Genomic DNA, 23,132 nt, shown 5'->3' with positions numbered 1-23,132 from the left:
AAAAAAGGTCTTTCATTGTCAACAATTTTAAAAAGTTGAATATTAAAAAATTTTCGAAAAAAAATTTTTTTTTTATAAGTAATGATTGTTTTGATAAAATGAAGTATTTTTTGAGTCATTTTGGAAATTAAAAAGCACAATACTAAAAATTACCCTATTTTATCCAAGTATCATTGCATAGATATTGTAGAGCAAGTATTCTAGATTTTAAAAATATAATTTTTTTTGTGGCTGACAAAAATAACTGTGCATAAGGCTAATAAGATTATACCAATTCTTACATTTTTTTATTTACAATTAGCTTTCATTTAATTCGATTTCTGATATTGTATTGTTTAAGTTATTTATTTCATCGTCGACGTTCGTTTCGGAATTGACAAGTAAATTTTGCACGCAATAGAAAATTTATTTATACTTTTTTTGAAAATAATTTCATTGATGATATGTATGGATCACTTGATACTAATAGTATATGCATCAATTGGTATTATACCTCGAACTTTTTCTAATAGCTATTTTTTTAATAATCATTGTTTTTGGCTTCCTGTACTTTTTCCAAAAGTTGACCTAAAAATGTATTCAAATAAATTGTTAAACCATTTAATTGATGTATAGGATAATAATGAATATATATAAATATACCAATCGGAATTATTGCGAATCGTATTACGTCAGCTCCATGAATTAACACTTTGTGGACACTAGCAGGCATATAATACAATGGATATAAATCGGTAAAAATTTTAGCTGTTTCTATAGCATAAACATTAAAAGCATCTACATTAATTTTTTTTCCACTGGAAATTGCTGAAAGTATATTTCCAAATCGTTGTACTAAACTTATATCTATTCTTGTTATGATCAAAGTTCAAATCATTTTTATTTGTTTGACGACATTTATGATTTTATAAGACACTTTGGGCTTTAACAATCGAAAGACATGTCCCATTACGTAGATACTATGACGTTATAAATAATATAACTAGTTTGTTTCTTGTAATGTTTTATTGAGAATTTTATGTTTAAGCTATTATTTAATTGTGTAGTGTTAGCAAAGTACATTTATTTTTTTTGTGAATTCCCAAATTTTATATTTATTGTTATAAATTTTATAATTCAATACATTTTATTATTCAAATAAATGATGTGTTTTTGTTTTGTAAATACATTTTTCATTTAACGTGAAATAAAATTTCTATAATTATATATATTATATTATAAAATATATAATTTTTAATTACTTATTATAATATTGTAAGGCACATAACTAAAATATGTTTTTACTTACTTTCAAATAGGTTATCCATGGTAAAAATGTTGTGAAATATTCAGACCACTGTGCGCCTGAGGAACTCAATTTTGCCTCCTCTAATGACCTTTTTGTTTTACTCATCAAAGCAATTTTTCTCTGTATCACTATTTATTTTTAACTTGTATGAACCAACAAAAAAGATTTTATATCCTATAATTTTTATTATTAAATAGTTGGATAGTGTTTTCTTTATTGTACTCAGTGCCGCCCCCTAGTTTTGGTTCTGGGTAAATTTATATTTCAGTCTCAAATTGTCATCATTCATGATGATATACTACCTCTTAAATAAATAAAAATAAAACACATCATAGTAAAATTAATAGGAATAAACAAATAAAAACATATACAGGGTGTTCAGTAAGTCAGGAAACGGGTATCTATTGTTCTCATTGTTACTGAACACCCTGTATATTGATTTAATGAGAAAGTATGCTTTAGAAATTCTTGATACTATTGATATTACGGGATTTATTGTGCATTTCCTCTTTTCTTATCTCTTTAATCTTAATATTATATCCCTTAACCTCTCATGTATTGTGTCATAGCGCTATAATTATGAACATTTTTATAAAATGAAGTGGCCTTTTTTAGTAGGCTTTATTTATACGCATTAAAAAAATATTGTATTAATTTTCTGTATTTATTTACATTTCAATTATAAATTCATTATATAATTACGCAGTGTAAATTAGGTATTGCAAATTTTGCTAACTAATTTACATGTTGTGTCATTGATATTTTTTAGTCAACTTAAAATATTATAAAATATTTCCACATCTTATTCACATTTATATATAAATGTGAAACTACTTTTATTTATATATAAATATAGAAGTTTCTAAAATGTAAGTAACAAAAAGCACACATAAATGGTAGAATAACTCATATGTAATACATAATATATAATTAATAATTATAAAATTGATACAAAAATATAAATGTTGACATTTAGTTTTCTCAAATGAGTCAATCTTTGCAATTCAGTTTGTTTAACATTTTTTGTGCAGAGAAATGTGATATTATTTAACTTTGTATCAGTCTAAGTGGATCTACGATAGTTTTTGACGCGTTTAAAACACGAAAACGATCTCTCTATTGTATAATTAGACACTTGTACTCATAAAAAAATTCTTAATGCTATATTAATATTTTGGATTTAATAAAACTGTTTGATGTATTTTGATAAATACTGTTTTTTGCGAAATAATCTTGAAAATCGCCATTAATAACATATTTGCTGGATCGGCCTCCAAAATTAACATATTAAAAATCATATTAGTTGAATTGGAAGAACTGCTACTATCTTCGGGTTCAACTTCGAGAGGCAAAGTATTTTTCATTTTATTGTCATACAAACAACAATAATATCTGTAGTTTTATCGTCACTAATTCTTGTATAAAAAGTAGAAGAAACTAGTTTGTCAAAAAAATTAGTTTACTTCGATGTTTGATATAAAACAATTTGTGGTCTATCACTTTTTAATTTGGTAATTTTAGCTTCGATGCGAACCTGAGAAGGTATTGGTTTTACTAAGATGTGTTTTTTTTTTTTTGCGTGTGTGTGTCTGTTACCACTTTTTCTCAGCTCTCACCGAACGGATTTCTTTCAACGATACGTCAAAAGATCACAAATCGTATCTAGTCGAAGACATTAACCTTAAAAATTGAAAAAAATTCCCTCGTTCCCCGTAAATGGGGGAAACCTCCAAAAAAATTACAAATTTAAAAATCGCTAATTTTCGAAATTTTTTCAATTTTTTTTTACTAAAAACTGCCGTAACTTTTTCAAAAATTAACATATCAATATAATTTTTTTTTTTTATAGATNTAACATATCAATATAATTTTTGTTTTTTATAGATGCTTGATGTCTTTGTCTATCATTTCGTATATTTTATTTGTAAATCTGACACTTAACCTGCCCACAGGGAGGAATTTAAAATGACAACTTTTTCAAAAAAAATTAACTTTTGAAAGTGTTCCGGAAGGTCTGACACTTTTATATATATCTTAAATTAAAGCTTATGTAATATACTTTAATTTGAAAAAAAAATTGACCTCTGGATTTGTATTCGTGGTGAAAAGAGACATCAAAGTTAATCAAAAATTACGATTTTTGTAAAATAATGTTTTTTTATATTTTTAACTTAATAACTTTTTCAAAAATGAACATATCAATATAATTTTTTTTTATATAGATGCTTGATGTCTTTACTTATCATTTGGTATATATTTTTTGTAAATCTGACCCTTTATCTGCCCAAAGGGGGGAATTTAAAATGACAACTTTTTTACAAAAAAATTAACTTTTTCAACTTAACTTTTGAAAATATTCCGGAAGGTCTGACACTTTTATATATATCTTAAATTAAAGCTTATGTAATATACTTTAATTTGAAAAAAAAAAATTTGACCTCTGGACTTGTCTTCATGGTGAAAACGGCTACCGAATGCTATTTTTGTGTGAAATTTCTCGATTTTATTTATTATATTTTTAACTTTATAATGCTATAACTTATTGAAAAGTGTATGGATCAACAAAATTTTTTTATGAGAAATAAAATTTTTTAATAATCCCTTTTTCATTTGACATACTTTATCTTAATTAGGATATTAGTAAGGAACTAGCAGATCATGTAACTTTTGGAATAATCCACCAATATTTTAAAATTAAACACTATATAAAGATTTGCATCGAAGCGTTTTTTTTTTTGATAGTGATTTTAATCACTGTCAGATATCATTATACTTGATCCAACTATACCACGTCACAACTGTGCCGCGACCTCCCTGTACTGGGTTTTTTTGTATTGATCATCGCTTAAAAATTTTTTATTTATACTTATATTCACAAAATAAAAAGAATATTTAACAAAAAATAAACTTAAATTAATAGCGCACCATAATGGAGCTACGCGAACACTAGTCGAAATTATGACAATAACATCCTCCTATATGATATGTTTTTTTAAACAGATTTTAAAATAACATTAGTCAATTTTTTCCGGTTTAAAAAACTGTACAAAGACAGCGATAAAAAAGGTATTATAAAAGTAATGAACTTGTATTTTATTAATAATTATAGTTATCGGGAAATTTAAAATAGATTTAACTTTACTTGTGGCTATCAATATACATACCATAAATATACAATAAATGAAAACTATTATGATAATTATTAGGAAGTCAATAAGCCATAACAACAATAAAAAAAAGTAACTTTTTATAAATTTGTCGCTGTAGGCAGATGTCTAGAGTTTCTGCATATAAATATACCACTGATAATATGGTTATAAGTTGTAAAAAAAATAAATAATCTAGTCAAATGGGATCTGTCGAAGTAGCTAAAAGAGTAGTAACGTCTACTAATTTTAATATTTGTGCGTGGTCGAAATCCGACTTTTTTAATTTAGATGATTTTCCTTTATAAAGAAAATCGTTTTTTTTTGTTCATAGCATAAACACACCGCAAAATAATTTTGTCTGTAGTGAAAATAACTTGAACCGATCCTTATGTACCTATTGGCTATAAATATTAATCTATCTAAGACTTCTGTTAGTTATCAGCCTGAGCTCATTTAAAAAATTGGTGAATTATTGGTTTTAAATAATTTTAATGTAAATCAGTTTTTCTCGCCGTTTTTATTGTACACAGGTGTCGGATTTTACCAATTTTTTTATATTCATATTTGTGTTTTAATAATTTGTTTAAAATATTTACGATTGATTGATTTACAGAGAATTCCCATAGGTTAAAAATTTTTATGTTACGTTGAATTTTAATGATTCATCTTATTATTTGTTAGGACTATAGTAGATTCTGAAATTAAACATGTTGCTTTTATAATAAAAATTCTTTTGCTAAACCTTGCATCTCTAGAAATGTAATCACGCCTCTGAAATCCTTATTAAGACTTAACATATTTGAGCTTTTAATATTTTTACATAGTCAATATTTATATAAATTAATGTTTTAATGTATTTTTACATACAGTAATGACTTAAGAAATTAATTGTTTTAAATATTTTCAGGGTATGTCAACGTGCAATTGATATGTAATGACAGCAGTGATCATTATAGATGGAATAAAGTAACAACTTGTGTACATAATTTATTTGGTGGTCAGCGATCTGTTGATCAATATGGAGAGTTAAAAATTATCAATTTGGATAAGAATATATCGTGTAAATTAACTTTTGTAAAGGTAGGTATTTCTTCAAAATACAATTAAAAATACTAAGTATTATTATTTATGATAATCTAACAAGAGAACTTCGTATTCTTTATATATGGAGTGATCCAGCATATTCTGACAAGTCCATAAATTTTAATCTAGTTAATATTTTGCAACAATTTTTATTCATTATAATACAAGGTACACATCAAGAATAAAGTATTGCATTATTTTATTGTTACTTAATTTCTGCTTATAATTATACATGAGTTATAAAGTTAAAAAAAATCTAATTTTAAATAAAAAACTCTTTCGAATCCTAAATTAGTTGTTATATTTTTCTATATAATGAGGACTTAATGATATTGAAAGAAAGAAGATTTTGAAGCTTTAATTTTGTATGAGTATGAGTAAGACATATAATTCTTATAAATTAAAAAAATGTATAAGGAAAATGTAATTCTTATTTAAGTAAAATTAAATATTTTTTAATTAATTTTTAAGTGTCATCCAAGACTTGATATAAATAATATTACTAGTTTCATAGACTTATCATAATCAAGTTACAGATGAAAAACAAAATATATTATCAAAATATGTCTTTAATTTGTATTGATTTTTTCATAAATTATTATACATTATTATTTAATAATATCAGAAATTATAATATTATGAATACAAATTTCTGATTTATATAAAAATTATACTCTAGGTTTAATTTAGTTTTATTTTATTATTAATAAAAAGTAATTTATAAATTTAAAGAGTATAAAAAATTATTTTCAATTAAAGAAGAAGTTATTAAAAATTTGAATTATTTATAATTAGGCAAGCTATTTCTCAGCAAAACGCCACGAAATACATGGTGTCATAGTAGATGACAATGAGGGTAAAGTTGTCCGTAAGTTATTTGGCAAGTGGAATGAAGCCCTATATTGTGGAGTTGCTCCTTCGGCTAAATGTATTTGGCGACCAGGTATGTACAATAATAACTTGTTTAATAGCTATATGCGCAAATTGAAGAGAATTTTAATATTAACCTCTCCAAATATTAAAAAAAACTGTGTATACAGTATATGTTAAGTCCAACTTAAAATGCTTATAACTTAGGATATAATTATCATTTTTTTAAAATTTTCATCAGGGAAGAAAATGTACCATTTTAATTTAATAAATAATATATTATATTTATAATATATTTTAAAAATATAATTTTTTCATAGGTACAATGCCAGAAGATTATGAACTGTATTATGGATTTACAAGATTTGCAATGGAGTTAAATGAATTAGATTCAGAATTAGCTAAATATTTACCTAAAACAGATACCAGATTTCGACCTGATCAGAGGTATAGTATATTGTACAATTGTAGCTTATTTACTATATTCGTTTTTGTTTCTATTGCTCCTTTTTTCTTTTCTAAAACTGTACAGTTTATAAAAATGTTTGTATTTTTATTTATTTTATATAAATTTTATTTTTTAAATAAGTACAAATCAATTTCGTGTAGGTTTTTTCATACTATTGAAATTAATTCGTCAGCCACATATTTGAATAATTTAACTATACTAGGAATATCTCCAAGTTGATATCCAAGAGTAATTTCTTTCTTTATGGCCCACTAGGGCTTTCCTTAAAAAAATGGTTTCTGTACCTTGTATACTTAATTTTCCTACTTAAACAATAATTATTTAATTACATATTTTGTATAGATTGTTAGAAGAAGGTGATTTAAATCGTGCAGAATCCATGAAGCTTAATTTAGAGCAAATGCAACGTGAACGAAGAAAACGAAAAGAGGAATCAGGAGAACAGTATAATCCTAAATGGTTTAGAAGAACTATTAAAAATGGTGTTGAAACATGGGAATACAATCATCAATACTGGGAAATACGTAGAAATCCCAGTTTTGCAAATTATTTAGTGGAAAAACTGTGGTAAAATGGGATTATTATATAAATTTTATTAATTAACTTTGTTAAATTATTTAATTGTAGGGATGTTAAAGTTATATTTTATTAAGCAAATAAATTAATGAACAAACAATAAGAATCAAATGGTTTGAAATAAAACCAATCAGTTAATCTAGTCAATATTTTGTCTATATCTTTATTCTTTATAAATTATAATTCTTTCAGTTATAAGACATATTTTTTTTGTTTGATCATTTTGAAAGTAATTTTGTTAAAACTTTTGAGTTGTCTAAATTTTCAAAAATAAAAGTATATTATTCATTGTATTAAAAAATTCAAATCAAGCAAGGACTATAAACAAAATTCATTAAAAACATGCATACATTTCTTATAAACTATTATAGAAAAAAATAATCAGTGATTAAAAATTAATATTGATCTTCTTTTTTTTCAAATAAAGTATAACCATTTGTAATGAATTTTTATACAATAATACTTAGTGAAAAATACTCATTCATGTTGATACTTTTTTTGTTTCTTGTATTTAATTACTTATTCACCATTGAATGGCTTGAAATTATCAAACTATCCTGTGTATTTTAACTAATATAATATTTTAATTGACATAGGCTGGATATATGTTATTACTTACCAAATATTTCAGTCATATAAATTAAATTGACTAAATTAATTTGTAATCATATAATTACAAATTAAAATTGTTTAATTAACATTGTACAGTACCTAATTAAAATTTTTCATTTATGTTTAAGAAATAAAATTTACACTTGTTAATATCATACGACAATAACTTTATTGTATGAATTATAGAAATTTAAACTCATTTTATAAATATACAAATATTTATCATTTAATACATTTTAATGATAATTTTTATGTTGTATTGCTCATCTATTAGTTATAAAAATAAAAGTGTGTCAGCATCTAAATTTTATAACACAAACATTTGAGTACAATTTAATTGAATATTTTTTGGTATGCATTTTATTAGTTTTATACATAAAATTAAAACTATATATTTATTTATTTATTACTAAATATAAGCCCCAAAGGACAAGAGTACAGATTAATATAAAATAACCAAAACATTAAACAAAGTATGAAGTAAAAACATTTCAAATAATTATTGATTATACAATTAATATTAAATATAAATATAGATTTTTTAACTATTTAAATCAATCTCTTTATAGCAGTGTTGGGAAAGTTCCTTTTTAAATGGAATTCGTTCCGTTCCCCGTTCATTTTCTAAAATATGAACTCGTTCCAGATCCTAATTCTTTATATTAAGAAGGAACTTGTTCCAGATCCAGTTCCTCCAAAATAAGAACTCGTTCCACTCTTCGTTCCTTTTATAAGTTATTTAAAAAATTGTGGCAATGAAATCATGATAACGGTCATCAATGATTTTCATCAGCAGTCGAATACAAAACAAATTTGTAGTATTCCTTATCTAAAAGTATTCGAAAATTATATTTATAAGCAGGTAGTAAATGCTAACGACTTGTGTCAACGCGACCAATGTCTATTGTCTACATATAAGTTAGAAATAATAAATCAGAAAACCCAAAACCTTTAACATAAATTAGTTAACAAGAAACGACGATAATATTCGGTGCATTATTTAATATATGTACACATATATTAAATATTTACTGTATACCTACATGTGATAATAACTCTATCTATAATCAATTGATTCATTTAAACAGCCTACGATCTCGGCTGGGTATATAGGGGACTTCCATTGTCAAAAGTCAACTAAAAATACCATAATATTTTAATGTCTAGATACGAAGAAAACTACACTAAAACATGTTTATAAAAAATTTTAGGAACTGTAATTTCCGTTCACGTTCCTTAAAAAATGGAATTTGTTCATTTTCCTCGTTCCTTTATTTTAAAAGGAAGCAGTTCCTAGCATCGTTCCTTCAAAAAGAACTCGTTCCAGGAATCCGTTCCTTTTGGAACTAGTTCCTTCTCAACACTGCTTTATAGTGACCACAGAATTATAAGATAAGTCAAGTTTATGACATATTTCATTGTATTCCAATTAATTGACTGTTAATTAATTAACTGTAATTAACATACAGTTGATCAGATCAAAAAAATTGTAGTTCTATTGAACAGAGGAAGTATAAAATAATGTCTGAGACGTAAATAGACTGAAGTAACATTAAAAAGTATACTATCAAGTATTTCTAGACAGTTCATTTTATTATTCAATAATAATTATATTCTTTAATATAGTGAAGTAACTTGATCTAATATAAATTAACATATGTGGTATATTCATGTAAACAATAACATTAATATTAGTAACTATTATAGAACAAAATATTTATAGTATTTTAGCTTTATTATATAACAGAGAATAATTTTCATCTGATTTTAAGGCAATTAATTCATTTCTTGTAACATCAACTAGATTCATAGCTGTTGCTACTATCATTTTGGATTTTGTAACTCGTATGATAAACTGTTAATAGTTTCAAGAAATTTTTCCATAACATGTAAAACTAATATAAATCGAAAAGTTGATAATTCTTTAAGTTAACCCAAATCTTTGTGTAGTTGATCATCTTTCATAATCAAAACTTTCAATTCATCTAATACTTCTGTAAGATACATCTCTACTTTTTGTAGAGAAGTGTGCCATTTAAACCATCTAGTTTTTATAAACTGCTCTAAATGAATCGCTTTTAAATTTCTATCGCCTTGAATAGTATATAACTTGTGATATTACATTAGTAATTCGTTTTTGTACTCCTGAAAACCCCTCACTCATCACAGACACTCCATCATGGCACTGAGCTATCCAAATTATTTTTTATTTCTCTTGACTAAGAGTTAACAAATTACATTTAACCATATGGTAACAACCTAAGCTTTTTCAAAAATTTTAATCTGGTTTTCTACAAACTTGATTATAAATGACAATTGTTCTTTTTTGCAAGAGACTTTTTTTTCATCTACAAGAATAGAAAAGGCTCCTATTTTTTAATTATTTTTGATCTCGTTACAGAAGTATTTATTTTAATACAATCACCCTGATATTCAGAAGATTTATAATGTTCATATCTTGATTTTAGCTTACATTTAATATTTTCATCACAAAACATATAATATATGTTTTGTGATGAAAATATTAATACGAAAATAAAGAATCATTATATTATAATGATTCTTTATTTTCGTTATGTATTCTGAAAATAATACCTTGTTTTGCTAAAAACAATTTAAAATTTATTAATAAAATAGCTATTTTCAAATCTTAAAAAAAATTAATTTTTAAAATATTAATCATAAAACATATTTTAAATATACTCCTATATTGAAATAATTGATAAAAAAAAAAAATTGAAAATGTTATGTAGATAATAAGTTATATGAGATGTCAGTTAGATCTTTTCCATTCTGTACATTATTAAATTGCATTCTTAAGCTTTGAAACTTTATTGTATAGTCATGCCTTANTAATGATTCTTTATTTTCGTTATGTATTCTGAAAGTAATACCTTGTTTTGCTAAAAACAATTTAAAACTTATTAATAAAATAGCTATTTTCAAATCTTAAAAAAAGATTAATTTTTAAAATATTAATCATAAAACATATTTTAAATATACTCCTATATTGAAATAATTGATAAAAAAAAAAAATTGAAAATGTTATGTAGATAATAAGTTATATGAGATGTCAGTTAGATCTTTTCCATTCTGTACATTATTAAATTGCATTCTTAAGCTTTGAAACTTTATTGTATAGTCATGCCTTATATCGTTATTTGTTTGGGTACAATATTAAATAATTACTAGTTAAAATTCGACATGCATGGTGGAAATAACTAGTTAAAAAATTAATTTTTTTTAAACTTTTCCACTTAACTCGTTAATTATTTTTTAATAAACTTCTTAACTTAACTAATTTAATTTTCATTTGAAATAAATTAATTTTTTCAGTTAATTAGTTAAAATAACAGTTAAGCTAAATTCAATATTTCATAAAAAAAAATTATGTTTTCATACGCTGTGTACATGGTTTAATTTAAAAAAAAAATAGAAATTCCACCCTCAAATAATATATTTATATAACAATAAATATAATTTTCTGTTTTTTTTTTGATATGATATCTGTTATATGATTTATATCTGATTTTTTTTTTTAATAACTAGTTTTAAAGATAAAACAGTGCAGTCAACACAAAAATATACAAAACGAATAAAAAAATGTGTTTGTTATCATTAATATTTTTTTCCTAAGTTTAAAAGGTATTATGAGTTGTATTATAGGCTTGGAACAAAGATCCTGGAAAGGTGTGTTAATATAATAGAAGATATGTATGATGGCACTTGTACCACAGTAAAAAGCGTAGGAGGAGTAACAGAAGGTTTTTGGGTAAGAGTAGGAGTGCACCAAGGTTCTGATTTAAGCCCTTACTTATTCTCTATAGTGATGGATGAAATTACTAGAGAAATACAAGGAGAGGTGCCGTGGTGCATGTTGTTTGCTGACAATATAGTGTTAATAGGAGAAAATAGGGAGGAAATTAATCAAAGGCTAGAGGTGTGGAGATCATCTATTGAAGAAAAGGGTTTAAGAATTAGTAGAAGTAAGACAGATTATATAGAGTACGAGTTTGACAACGGAGAACACGAGGTAGGTGAAATGAGGAGGTCAGTGACAATAGGCGACAACGTGATTGGAGAGGTGGAGAGTTTTTAAGTATTTAAGATCAGTTGTGCAAAAGAGTGGTGGTATTGACGAGAATGTAAGACACAGAAGATCTTGGTTAAAACCAAGAATCGGAAGCTACCCGACGTCTGCCCAAATATCGTCCCTATCTCCTTAAATGAGTTTTAATTAAAGACACAGGCAATCGTGTACCTTAGTTACAGGGGATAGATTATTAAATAAAATTAGACTATTATTTTATGTCAACGACAAAGTAAAGTTATATTTTAGATGTTCAGTAAATATAAGTTATATGTATTGTACAATACGTCTGACCTGAATCCTAGTACAGTTGGTTAGTAGGTATATCCAAGTGAGACGAAGTTGGTTGGCTATGATGACAATTGTCGATAGACGGATTGAATAAAACAAGTTAAGTTATAAATAATATAAATAAAACGAAAGTAATAGTATTGAAAACTATGTCTATAACGGCCACTCAAACACAACTGCACTTTGTTAGTTCGACGTTAGTAGCTCCGGGCTACAGACGAGTAGAATTGTCACATCAGCATCTCCCTCTATGCTAATTAATATGTATTACGAATTAAATAAATAGAAATAAAACGTCTGTAATATAAGTGGTAAGAACATAGTATTAAATGTTCTTACAACCCTTATCCTAAACTTCCACTTGACACGATCTCCCACATCATTTACGCTCAGCTGTCCTCAAATCGCATTCAATAGCATCCCTCCGTTTCTTTTTTGGTCTTCCTCTACCTCTTCTTCCTTCAACATTCATTTTTATAACTGTTCTTACAGCTTCCGATTCTTTTCTCCTCATAACATGACCAAACCATCTAAGTCTATTTACTCTCATCTTATCCACGATTGACGCTACACTTATGTTCCCTCTTATATGCTCGTTCCTTATTCTATCTTTTCTAGTTACTCCACTTATCTATCTAAGCATTCTTATATCTGCTACACTCATTCTCTGCTCTACTTTCTTATTAACCGCCCAACACTCTAAACCATACATTATAGCTGGCCTCACTACAGTCTTGTAGAATTTATCTTTCAGCCTCATTGGAATTCATTTATCGCATAAGACGCTAGACGCTTCTCTCCACTTCAACCACCCGCACTTAATTCTGTGTCTTACATTCTCGTCAATACCACCACTCTTTTGCACAACTGATCTTAAATACTTAAAAACTCTCCACCTCTCCAATCACGTTGTCGCCTATTGTCACTGACCTCCTCATTTCACCTACCTCGTGTTCTCCGTTGTCAAACTCGTACTCTATATAATCTGTCTTACTTCTACTAATTCTTAAACCCTTTTCTTCAATAGATGATCTCCACACCTCTAGCCTTTGATTAATTTCCTCCCTATTTTCTCCTATTAACACTATATTGTCAGCAAACAACATGCACCACGGCACCTCTCCTTGTATTTCTCTAGTAATTTCATCCATCACTATAGAGAATAAGTAAGGGCTTAAATCAGAACCTTGGTGCACTCCTACTCTTACCCAAAAACCTTCTGTTACTCCTCCTACGCTTTTTACTGTGGTACAAGTGCCATCATACATATCTTCTATTATATTAATGTACCAAAAAATTTTAAATAATATAAACTTTTGTTAAATTATTTAAGTTAAAAAAAAATTTCAACTTATCTTTTAACTTTTGCTAGTTAAATCTATAATTTGTTAACTGTTAATTTATCGACATTAATCATACCTAACTTAACTTGTGTTAATTATTTCCATCAATTTTCCCATGTTTGTTAATACTGAATATGTGTGTATTTAAATACACACATAAAATACTTATTCAAATACAAATACCAATACTTTTGAGTATTTTAAGTTTAAGAAATAAATATATTATGTTTTTTTTTTAGGTTAGACTTAATTACCCTTTTCATAGTTAATTCATAAATTCATCGACAAAAATATACAAAACAATATGTTTTTAAATAGTAATGTATGGTATGTTAATAAACTTGTCATAATTATTACTATTAACTTTACTACATCTTACATATGGTTTAGAAATTTTTTCTTTCTTATTTGAATAGATACAAATTACAATTAAAACTGTTTCTTATAGGACAATTGCGTATAAAAAACGCATGTATGGATCCCAATAAAAAATTTATTGTAGTAATGGTTGGTAGCTTTATCTCTCACAAGCCCTACTATTAGGATTTAAGTCTAAGGGATTGTCTAGACATTCTGGGTTGACCCCATAAATACACGTTGTTAAGTAGCAGTGGCTCAAGGTATTTTGCTATCCCTCATAAATTAAAATTCTTTATATAATTAAAAAATGTTTGACTATATATTACTGTTATAGAAAATAAATAAAATCTTTACGATGATTATATGTTCAATAAATTTATAACAAAGTTAATAATTTATTAACTTTTAATAGAGACAGGAAAAAATTTGATTAATATAAATAGTGAAACTTATACATTTTATGGAAATATTATTTTGTATTTTAGAATGTAAGAAATTTGATAAGTAATATAGGATACATAAATAAAATAACAATTTAATTCTTTTTTGTATTTAATCATTAAATATTAAATATAAAAGTACTAAACTATTAAAGTATTGATTTATTGAAAGAATTCATTTTAAAGAAATATTTGTGAACAGTATTGAGAATAGATAACTATTATTATCCAGATTAGATACAGATATTTTAATTAAAAATCATCAATATGAGATAAAAATATTTGGAAAAACTATTATGTAGTTGAAATAATTTATCTTTTAGATAAAATTCAGATGAAATTTTTCGTTTATTAATACTTTTCTTACTTGACATTTTTTTACCATCCCTTCATGTCTAATAAGTTACACATTTATTGTTAACAATGTAGAGTTATTTTTTATTCCCAATAAAATGCTTTACATAATTATTATATTATTTATTACTAAAGCTAGGAATTATATGCATTTAATAATAGCAAANTATATTATTTACTACTAAAGCTAGGAATTATATGCATTTAATAATAGCAAAATAATCACAAATTTTGTTTGTGCCATTTTGAAGGATCCCAAGTTTATGCGACTTTGAATTAATATTATATAGTTGCTTAGGTATATTTTTAATTTTATATAGTGAATAAATCCTTAATTTTCAAAACACTATGAAATAAGTTAATTGGAGCAATCATAACCATTTTCAATCTCAATTATTTTTGGAACCATAAAATCCATGTAGAAATTAGTCAGTTTTTTCTCCATTTTTTTATTCCAAAAATCGTCATTCTTAGGAATTATTTCTATATATATATCTAAAACAATATTTAATATTAAACATATTTTTTTAAATACACACTAATTTTTTGTAAAGACTTAGGTTAGTTTTAAAAAAAGTTATAAAGCGTCTTTAGATCAGTTTAAATAAACCTTGTTTTACATTAATAACGTATTATAATATAATTAGTTCAAATAATAACATAGATAATGATGATAAACTATTTAAAATAAATGACAAATAAGGACGGAAAAAATTTTACCATAATTGGTCCAAACAACAAGATAGCAATTCATCTTCTTTGTAATATGCAGTTGCCCTTGTATTTGATAATAAACGTGGGAATTACGTTTTAAGCAAATTTTATCAGAATTTTTATTCAACAACAAATATTTTATTTTTTGAATACCTTCACGAATTGTCATATTTTGAATATTATAAGGACATTTAATTTCAATAATTTCATTTTCTCCAACCATCCCATCTGGAGTCGCTACTAAATAGTTCAAATTTTCGTCAATAAATATTCCACATGGCAAAACTTTTTTTTCTGTTGCTTTTTCAAATTCTTTTATAGCTAAATTTTCTAATTCTTGGCAATATTCATTTTTATTTTGATAACTGAAACACGTAAAAATATTTTAATATTAGTTGACAATTATAGTTAACTTGTAAAAATGTAAAATATTACAATTTAATTCATTTTACTTACTCGTTTGTATTATTATCATTTTGTATTTTTATAAATGATCTTAATGCTGCTTTTACAATATTATCTCTACAAGTGGTTGGTTGTAAAAAACAAATACGACCGAAATATGATGATGACAACCTTAAACCTTTGTTATTCTTCCATTTATCATTTTTTAAATGGTCAGCGGTATTTCTTTCAAAGGATTTAATTTCTGATTCACTTAATTTTAATCTATTAAGTAAATTTTCTTTTTTTCTCTGGAACTCTGGATGCAATATATCTATATTTGTTGGTACTCGTTCATTCTTTTTTACTAAAAATTAATTAGAAAAATGAAAAGTGCAATTAACTTAATATTTCAGTGATATTAGAATTTAAAATAGTGTGATGTGTAGAAGTAACATTATCCCATTTGTCACATAAAATACATATTTTATATTTCAAAACTTAAGTTTCATATGTTAAATAAAACAAAAATCATAATATTAAAATATAATGAAAAAAATAAATTATCTATATTGGAATAAATTATTTTTTCACAAAAATAATATTTTTATAAAAAGACAATTACAAATAATTGGAGTTAAACTTTGTAAATTAATTATTCAAAAAAATTATCGAATAAACCTCAGTAATGTCAAGATAAGTATAAAATGTATTAAACGCTACGTTGGATTTTTACGCCAAATCAAAGTTTTTCTTTAAATTCTATGCCAAAAATAGTGTGTATAATTAAAATATCATTTCTTAATATTGATTCATAAAAATTGTCCATATCCAACTAAAAAAAAAACCAGCACAGTGGTGACGTGGCATAGATGGATCAAGTATAATGATATCTGACAGTGATTAAAATCACTATAAAAAAAAAAACGCTTCGATGCAAATCTTTAGATAGTGTTTAATTTTAAAAAATTAGAATTTTCACACAATAATAGCATTCGGTAGCCATTTTCATCGTGAAGATAAAATAAATATCGAAAATTTTTTTTTTCATAATAAAGTAAATTACATTAGCTTTAATTTAAGATATGTATAAAAGTGTCATATTTGCATCGAAGCGTTTTTTTTATAGCGATTCTAATCACTGTCAGATATAATTATATTTGATCCAACTATGCCACGTCACCATTGTGCCGCGACCCCTATGTACTGGTTTTTTTTTACTGTCATAACTTTTTTACATCAACAATTTTTTTTAATTAAAAACTATCTAAAGATTTGTATTGAAGCGTTTCTTATGATAGTGATTTTAATCATTGTCAGATATCATCTATGCTTGTCCCATCTATGCCTCATCCGCACTGTGCCTCAACCCCACTGTGCTACCGTTTTTTTAATCTTTTTTGTCATATTACATATAATTGGTTATTGATGAGCGCAGAAAAATGAGAAAATTCGTTCGACGAAATTTATATTACATAATTTTACATGTTACCGCATAATGTATAATGAGTAAATAAATTTTAAATGAAAAATCCAAAGGTCATGTGTAGTGACCCAGAGTATATGATTTATAACTGGTAATTCTCAGATATCATTATACTTGACCCAACTATGCCACGTCCCCACTGTGCTGGTTTTTTTTCTAGGAATATATGTTTATGCTATCAAAAATAGTAAAGTATCCCTCCAAAAATATCTTTTGGATATGCGTCTGATTAATTTTATTATAAATATTATCTAGGACTATTAAGGTTCTTAATTTACTGTTAAATATTTTGTTCAGGATCAAAATGGTGATAATGCTGTTAAGATGGCTTTGGATAATCCCGGAAATTTTGTGTTGAAACCACAACGAGAAGGTGGTGGAAATAACTTGTACAATGATGAAATAAAAGAAGTAAATAGTTTTTAGTGATAGATTTCAAATCAAACACAATGATTAATGAATTGTTTTCATAATAGTCTATTTTAAGATTGGTGGTGGTTTTTTTTTTATTATAAACATCATTATAATAGTAACATTTTAAATTAATTACAAAAAAACTTTCATCAAAATTACTGATATAAAAAGACCAATGTGAATTTAAACTTTTAGGTGTTTTAAACACGTCTAAAACGTAACAACCCTGCATTTACACCGTCAAGACACTTACCCCAATATACTCTGGACATTTTATTTAAAAATAAAATATTTAAAATGTTACAAAAATCATTCCATTATTTTGTCCACATTGGTGAACCACAAAAATAAAAAATGCAATTACCGTAATTGTTTATCAAATGTTGAGAAGTAGAGTTGTATTGTTTATAAATATATCTATTATACTGAATAAAGCTAAAAATTCTCTTAGGTATATTTGTAATATTAGGATGATAAGAAAGATATAATTGATTAGATTTGATTTCTGTGCTGTTTGTCTCGGAAAACTTCAATGATCTTGGCAAGTTATTTTTCGCTTGACACTCTTGGCAAATTTTATACAATGATAAATATAGAGCATCATTGTCGATATGATTACAGGCTTCTTTAGTAGCAATTAAATTTTTGGCTTCCAATGGCTCCATTTTTATAGTTATTATTGAAAAATCAAGCTGCCAAGGTTTTACTATATAATACCCACCAACAAATATTGATATCATATTTATCATAAATTTTTTTAGTAGAGTAAACTTAATATCCGAATTTATTTTATTATTGTTGTTAATATTTAGATTAGGTTTTTTTAAAATTGATTTCATATTATTTCTTATGGTATGAAACATGTAAAGACTTAAAAATGCATGAAAACATTCCAAAGATTCTAAAGTATTTTCTAAGTTTTTTAAACTAATTATTTTTTTATCTATGCAGTTTTTGTTTTTATGGCATGATATTTTTAGGTATTGCATATCATTTTGATCAATTATAGGAACGATTATGTCGTCACTATCATTAAATAACCATTCCTTAAATTTAAGATTTATTGTGTTCAATAGATTCAAATATGAATCTGAAAATATGGTATTGCAATCTGGTTTCTGCAATTTTCAAATTATTATAAATTAATGAGTTGATTTTTAATCATTAAAAATGATTAAATAAATAATTTTCAATAATGATGCAAGACAAATTATTTTGGACATTTCTTAAAAATATCCTTTTACATAATATAAGAGAATATCATAAAAGGACGACATACAGATACATGTTTTGCGCGGGAAAACTTTATTCGATCTGTATTGATGCCAGAGTCTCAAAATTTTTACCAAATTATAAAGGACAAAATTATCTGTGATCAAGTGCATTTATTTTTTCGTTAAGATTATTACTAGTATTTTATATTCACTAATAAACATTCCTATTTTTTAATTTTTTAAATGTTTAATAAATAGCTTCAGAGTTGAGTTATCAAAATTATAAAATAGCTAGATCACATATAATTTTCTCCTTAATAATTTGTTGCAAAGTAGAAGATTTCCTGTGAATCGAATAAGAACTCAATAAACTATGTAAAGTGATCTATGAAGTTAATTTTATCATAGTTGTGAATAGATTATTAACTAAAAATATTCTACTCGTAACATTTTAATGATTATTAAGCGGTAACATTCGAAAGATTATAATAGAATAACCAACTAAAGCGTAACTAGGAAGTAAAAAAACGTAAACCCAAAAATTAGAAAAAATTGCAAATTAATTTTTATAAAACTAATTATTGTTCAACTCAATTTTATATTAAAAATAATTTATGATAGTACAAACACATTTTAAAAAAAGAATGAGACTTATATGTTTTTTAATTAAGTTTTTATATTTGTAAAAAAATAATGGACCAATATTATGCATGTACATGTCGTATTTAGTGTTTTTATTACTGTACTCACTATCATTAAAATTATGATATTTGACGAAAACTTATAGATAGATAGCTAATATAGAGTATCCCAAAACCGAAATTTTCCTTCTTATAAGTTATTTCATATATTGAATATCAAACAAATTATATAGCTTTTTAATATATACTTAAAAAGTATCATTTTTGAAATAAAGTCAATTAACACCTTTATCCAATGACCACTTCAATTATAAGTGTAATATATTTTTATGTAAACATTTTACTTAAAAACTATTAGAAAAAAATTATAGCAAGTTTCTTATGTTGTAGCAGACTAGTTGACGACCACAAGAGTTAGACTTACTTTAATATTCGGAGTAGCATTCAAATTAACAGTTAAACATTTTAAAATTGTAATGTAGTATACAATATTAAGTAAAAAATAGGAATGTAATATTCTTAGACTCATATCAAAAATTGTTTTTAAAATAAAAACTCAAATAAATTTAACACTATTGTTTAAAGTGACATAAATTGTTAAATTAAAAAGATGAAGCCATTTTATTTCAAAATTTTGTATATATATATTAACTTAATTTTGTAATTTTGTTTTAATAAAACAAAATTTTGAATAAATAACAATATAGTCCTAAATATAGGAATGTTTGCGACATGTTTAAGCGATAAATTATAAATTAAACAACTGTATTATAAAGCCACCATTTCAAATGATATGATTTTAAATAATGGGTAAATAGTTTAAAGAATTGTTTTTTGGTTGCTACATTGGAAATGAATAAAAATACTATTGTAAAGTTTTTTCTAAAGTTTTTTATTTTTTACATATCCAAATTTTTTTTCTTAATATGAGTATTTGTTTTCAAAATTATACCTCCCAATCATGCTTGAAGCATAAAATGTAGTTACATCACAGTTAGTTTTCACTACATTTTCTTTACATATAGTTGTCATTTTCAATAAATATTTTTAAATTCGATAATCAAAAAAACTTAAAATAAAAACGATGATTTAGTCATAACATTGTAATTTAAAAAATACAAAAAAAAATTTTTTAATATTTTTAGTAATTTGCAAAATGCTTAAAATTTAAATATTAATAAACAATAATACACATTAAATACTATAAGTTTTATGAGTTTTATTAAAATTTCTATATAATTATGTCAAGAATAAGTTTAAAAAAAATGTACAAAGAATTTTAGCTTCGATGCGAAGCTGAGAAGGTATTAATTTTACTATGATGTGTTTTTTTTTTTTATGTCTGTTACGACTTTCTCAGCTCTAACCGAACGGATTTCTTTCAGCGATACATCAAAAGATCACAAATCGTATCTAGTTGAAGACATTACCCTTAAAAATTGAAAAATTTTTCCTTGTTCCCCGAGAATAGGGGAAATATCCAAAAAAATTACAAATTTAAAAATCGGTAAATTGTCATTTTTTTCACTTTTTTTCTTAAAACTTCCATAACTTTTTCAAAAATAAATAAATCAACATAATTTTTTTTTATACTAAAACCTTAGATATTTCCCTTTCATTTGATATCATTTTTTTGAAAATCTAACACTTAACCTGCTCATTGGGGGGGATTTAAAATAGCAACTTTTTTACAAAAACTAACTTTTTCAACTTAGTTTTTGAAAATGTTCCAGAAATACTGTGTCTTTTAAACATATATCAAATTAAAGCTTATTTTATGTACTATAAAATTAAAAAAAAAAAAAATTGTCCCGACACTTTATCTTCTGTATGTAAACGGCTGTCGTAGTTAAAAAGCGCTATTTTTGTGTTAAAATTTTCGATTTTAAATTTTCAACTTAAAAATGCTATAACTTTTCGAAAAATGTAAATATCAGCACAAATTTTTTTTTTCTAAATACATTATAAGTACATCTTTCATTTGACATACTTTTTATTAAAATTGGACAATTTCCCCTTATATAGGGGACGTTCAAAACTTAAAATATTGTAAAAAACATANATATATAGGGGGCGTTCAAAACTTGAAAAATAGAACATTTTCAACTTATCTTTTGAAAGTGTTCCGGAAATACTGCGTCCTTTAAACATATATAAAATTAAAGCTTATTTTATGTACTATAAAATGAAAAAAAAAAATTTGTCCCGACATCTTATCTTCTATGTGCAAATGGCTGTCGAAAATTTAAAAAAAATGTAATATTTGCGATAAAAATCACCTTTTATAACGATGTTTTTTGTACTTAAAACTGCCATAACTTTTTCAAATATTAACTAATCAAAATAATATTTCTTTATATTGAAACCTTAGGTAATTTTCTTTCATTTGATATCATTTTTTTTTGAAAATCTAACACTTATTCTGCTCACAGGGGGGATTTAAAATAGCAACTTTTTTACAAAAACTAACTTTTTCAACTTAATTTTTGAAAATGTTCCGGAAATACTGCGTCCTTTAAACATATATCAAATTAAAGCTTATTTTATGTACTATAAAATGAAAAAAAAAATTTGTCCCGACGACCTATCTTCTATGCGCAAATGGCTACCGTATTCAAAAATATGCTATTATTCTATTAAAATTCTAGGTTTTGTATTTTATTTTATTTTAAAATATCTTATTAGGAGAATATATTGACTTTCATGAATATTATATAATTTAATTGACATAGAATAAAGTTCATAAGACATAAGAAATTAAACTTATTAAATTTCTTTTACTTTTTTAAAGTCGAAAAAGTAATTTTTAAATTTGAGTTAGCTTAAATAGCCAATTTTTTAGATTCAATGCGAATTTTTTATATGAAAATACTAATTTTTAATAATATTAAAACTTATAAGTGATAGAAGAAGTCTAATTGCAGATTTGAAAACATCGCGATAAGTTGATTTAGAAAAGTATATTTTTGTTACTGATGAAAGTTCCTTGTAGTTCAGTGCATTTATTTATAGTAACAAACAGTTTTTATTGAAATTTATTGTATCAAGCCCTTTAAATTTTTATACACGTAAAAATAAAGCAAAATACAATTTCTTTATTATTTTTATAATTTCTCCGTTTAAATTACAATATTAAATTAATGAATATCAATTTCATACTAAATTTAATAATTATAATTAGTATTTATTCATATATTATATTTTAAAATCAAAGAACTACTAATTAGGATATAATCAAAGAAATAAGAGTTGATGTTGCTTTTGGAATAATCCACCAATTTCTCTAAATGAAACACTATCTACAGATTTGCATCGAAGCGTTTCTTATGATAGTGATTTTAATCACTGTCAGAT

General features: G+C 24.8%; 3 protein-coding genes across 6 annotated transcripts in view; 2 read left to right on the top strand and 1 right to left on the bottom strand.

Moving 5' to 3' along the window:
* Positions 1–17,882, top strand: part of LOC126894801 (oxysterol-binding protein-related protein 6-like) — a 34,657-nt gene extending 16,775 nt beyond the window's left edge. For 3 of the 4 annotated variants that reach the window (XM_050666076.1, XM_050666075.1, XM_050666074.1), the window contains exons 15-19: positions 5,345–5,517; positions 6,316–6,463; positions 6,711–6,837; positions 7,202–7,426; positions 17,807–17,882. In XM_050666076.1, coding sequence (XP_050522033.1) covers positions 5,345–5,517; positions 6,316–6,463; positions 6,711–6,837; positions 7,202–7,426; positions 17,807–17,867 — 734 coding nt within the window. In that variant the 3' untranslated portion in view covers positions 17,868–17,882. Of the gene's footprint in view, positions 1–5,344; positions 5,518–6,315; positions 6,464–6,710; positions 6,838–7,201; positions 7,427–7,486; positions 7,995–17,806 lie in introns of those variants that run through there. The other variant, XM_050666077.1, reaches the window with a different exon arrangement.
* LOC126894805 (glutathione synthetase-like) overlaps positions 1–17,950 on the top strand; it is a 65,640-nt gene extending 47,690 nt beyond the window's left edge. Inside the window, exon 12 of the mRNA XM_050666089.1 lies at positions 17,883–17,950. Coding sequence (XP_050522046.1) covers positions 17,883–17,935 — 53 coding nt within the window. The 3' untranslated portion in view covers positions 17,936–17,950. The remainder of the gene's footprint in view (positions 1–17,882) is intronic.
* LOC126894803 (uncharacterized) lies at positions 15,097–20,380 on the bottom strand. The gene is made up of 5 exons (XM_050666080.1): positions 20,203–20,380; positions 18,288–19,041; positions 16,096–16,390; positions 15,646–16,004; positions 15,097–15,420 (listed from the first exon to the last, which is right to left on the bottom strand). The coding sequence occupies exons 1-5, from the start codon at positions 20,305–20,307 to the stop codon at positions 15,284–15,286; spliced, it is 1,650 nt and encodes a 549-aa protein (XP_050522037.1). The 5' UTR covers positions 20,308–20,380; the 3' UTR covers positions 15,097–15,283.
* Positions 20,381–23,132: the final 2,752 nt, after the last annotated feature.

Source organism: Daktulosphaira vitifoliae, unplaced genomic scaffold (assembly GCF_025091365.1).
Source record: "Daktulosphaira vitifoliae isolate Bord-2020 unplaced genomic scaffold, ASM2509136v1 Scaffold_1, whole genome shotgun sequence".
Lineage (NCBI taxonomy): Eukaryota > Metazoa > Arthropoda > Insecta > Hemiptera > Phylloxeridae > Daktulosphaira > Daktulosphaira vitifoliae.
This window is presented reverse-complemented; position numbering and strand designations above follow the sequence as displayed.

What these genes read in the sequence shown, in the direction of transcription:
- LOC126894803 (XM_050666080.1), bottom strand. Translation starts at nt 20,307, where the DNA reads ATGAGTCTAAGAATATTACATTCCTATTTTTTACTTAATATTGTATAC. An exon ending in ACATTTGATAAACAATTACG is followed by an intron (nt 16,391 to 18,287) that starts GTAATTGCATTT and finishes ATTAATTTTTAG; the next exon opens with TAAAAAAGAATGAACGAGTA. An exon ending in TGTTGTTTGGACCAATTATG is followed by an intron (nt 15,421 to 15,645) that starts GTAAAATTTTTT and finishes ATATTGTTTTAG; the next exon opens with ATATATATATAGAAATAATT.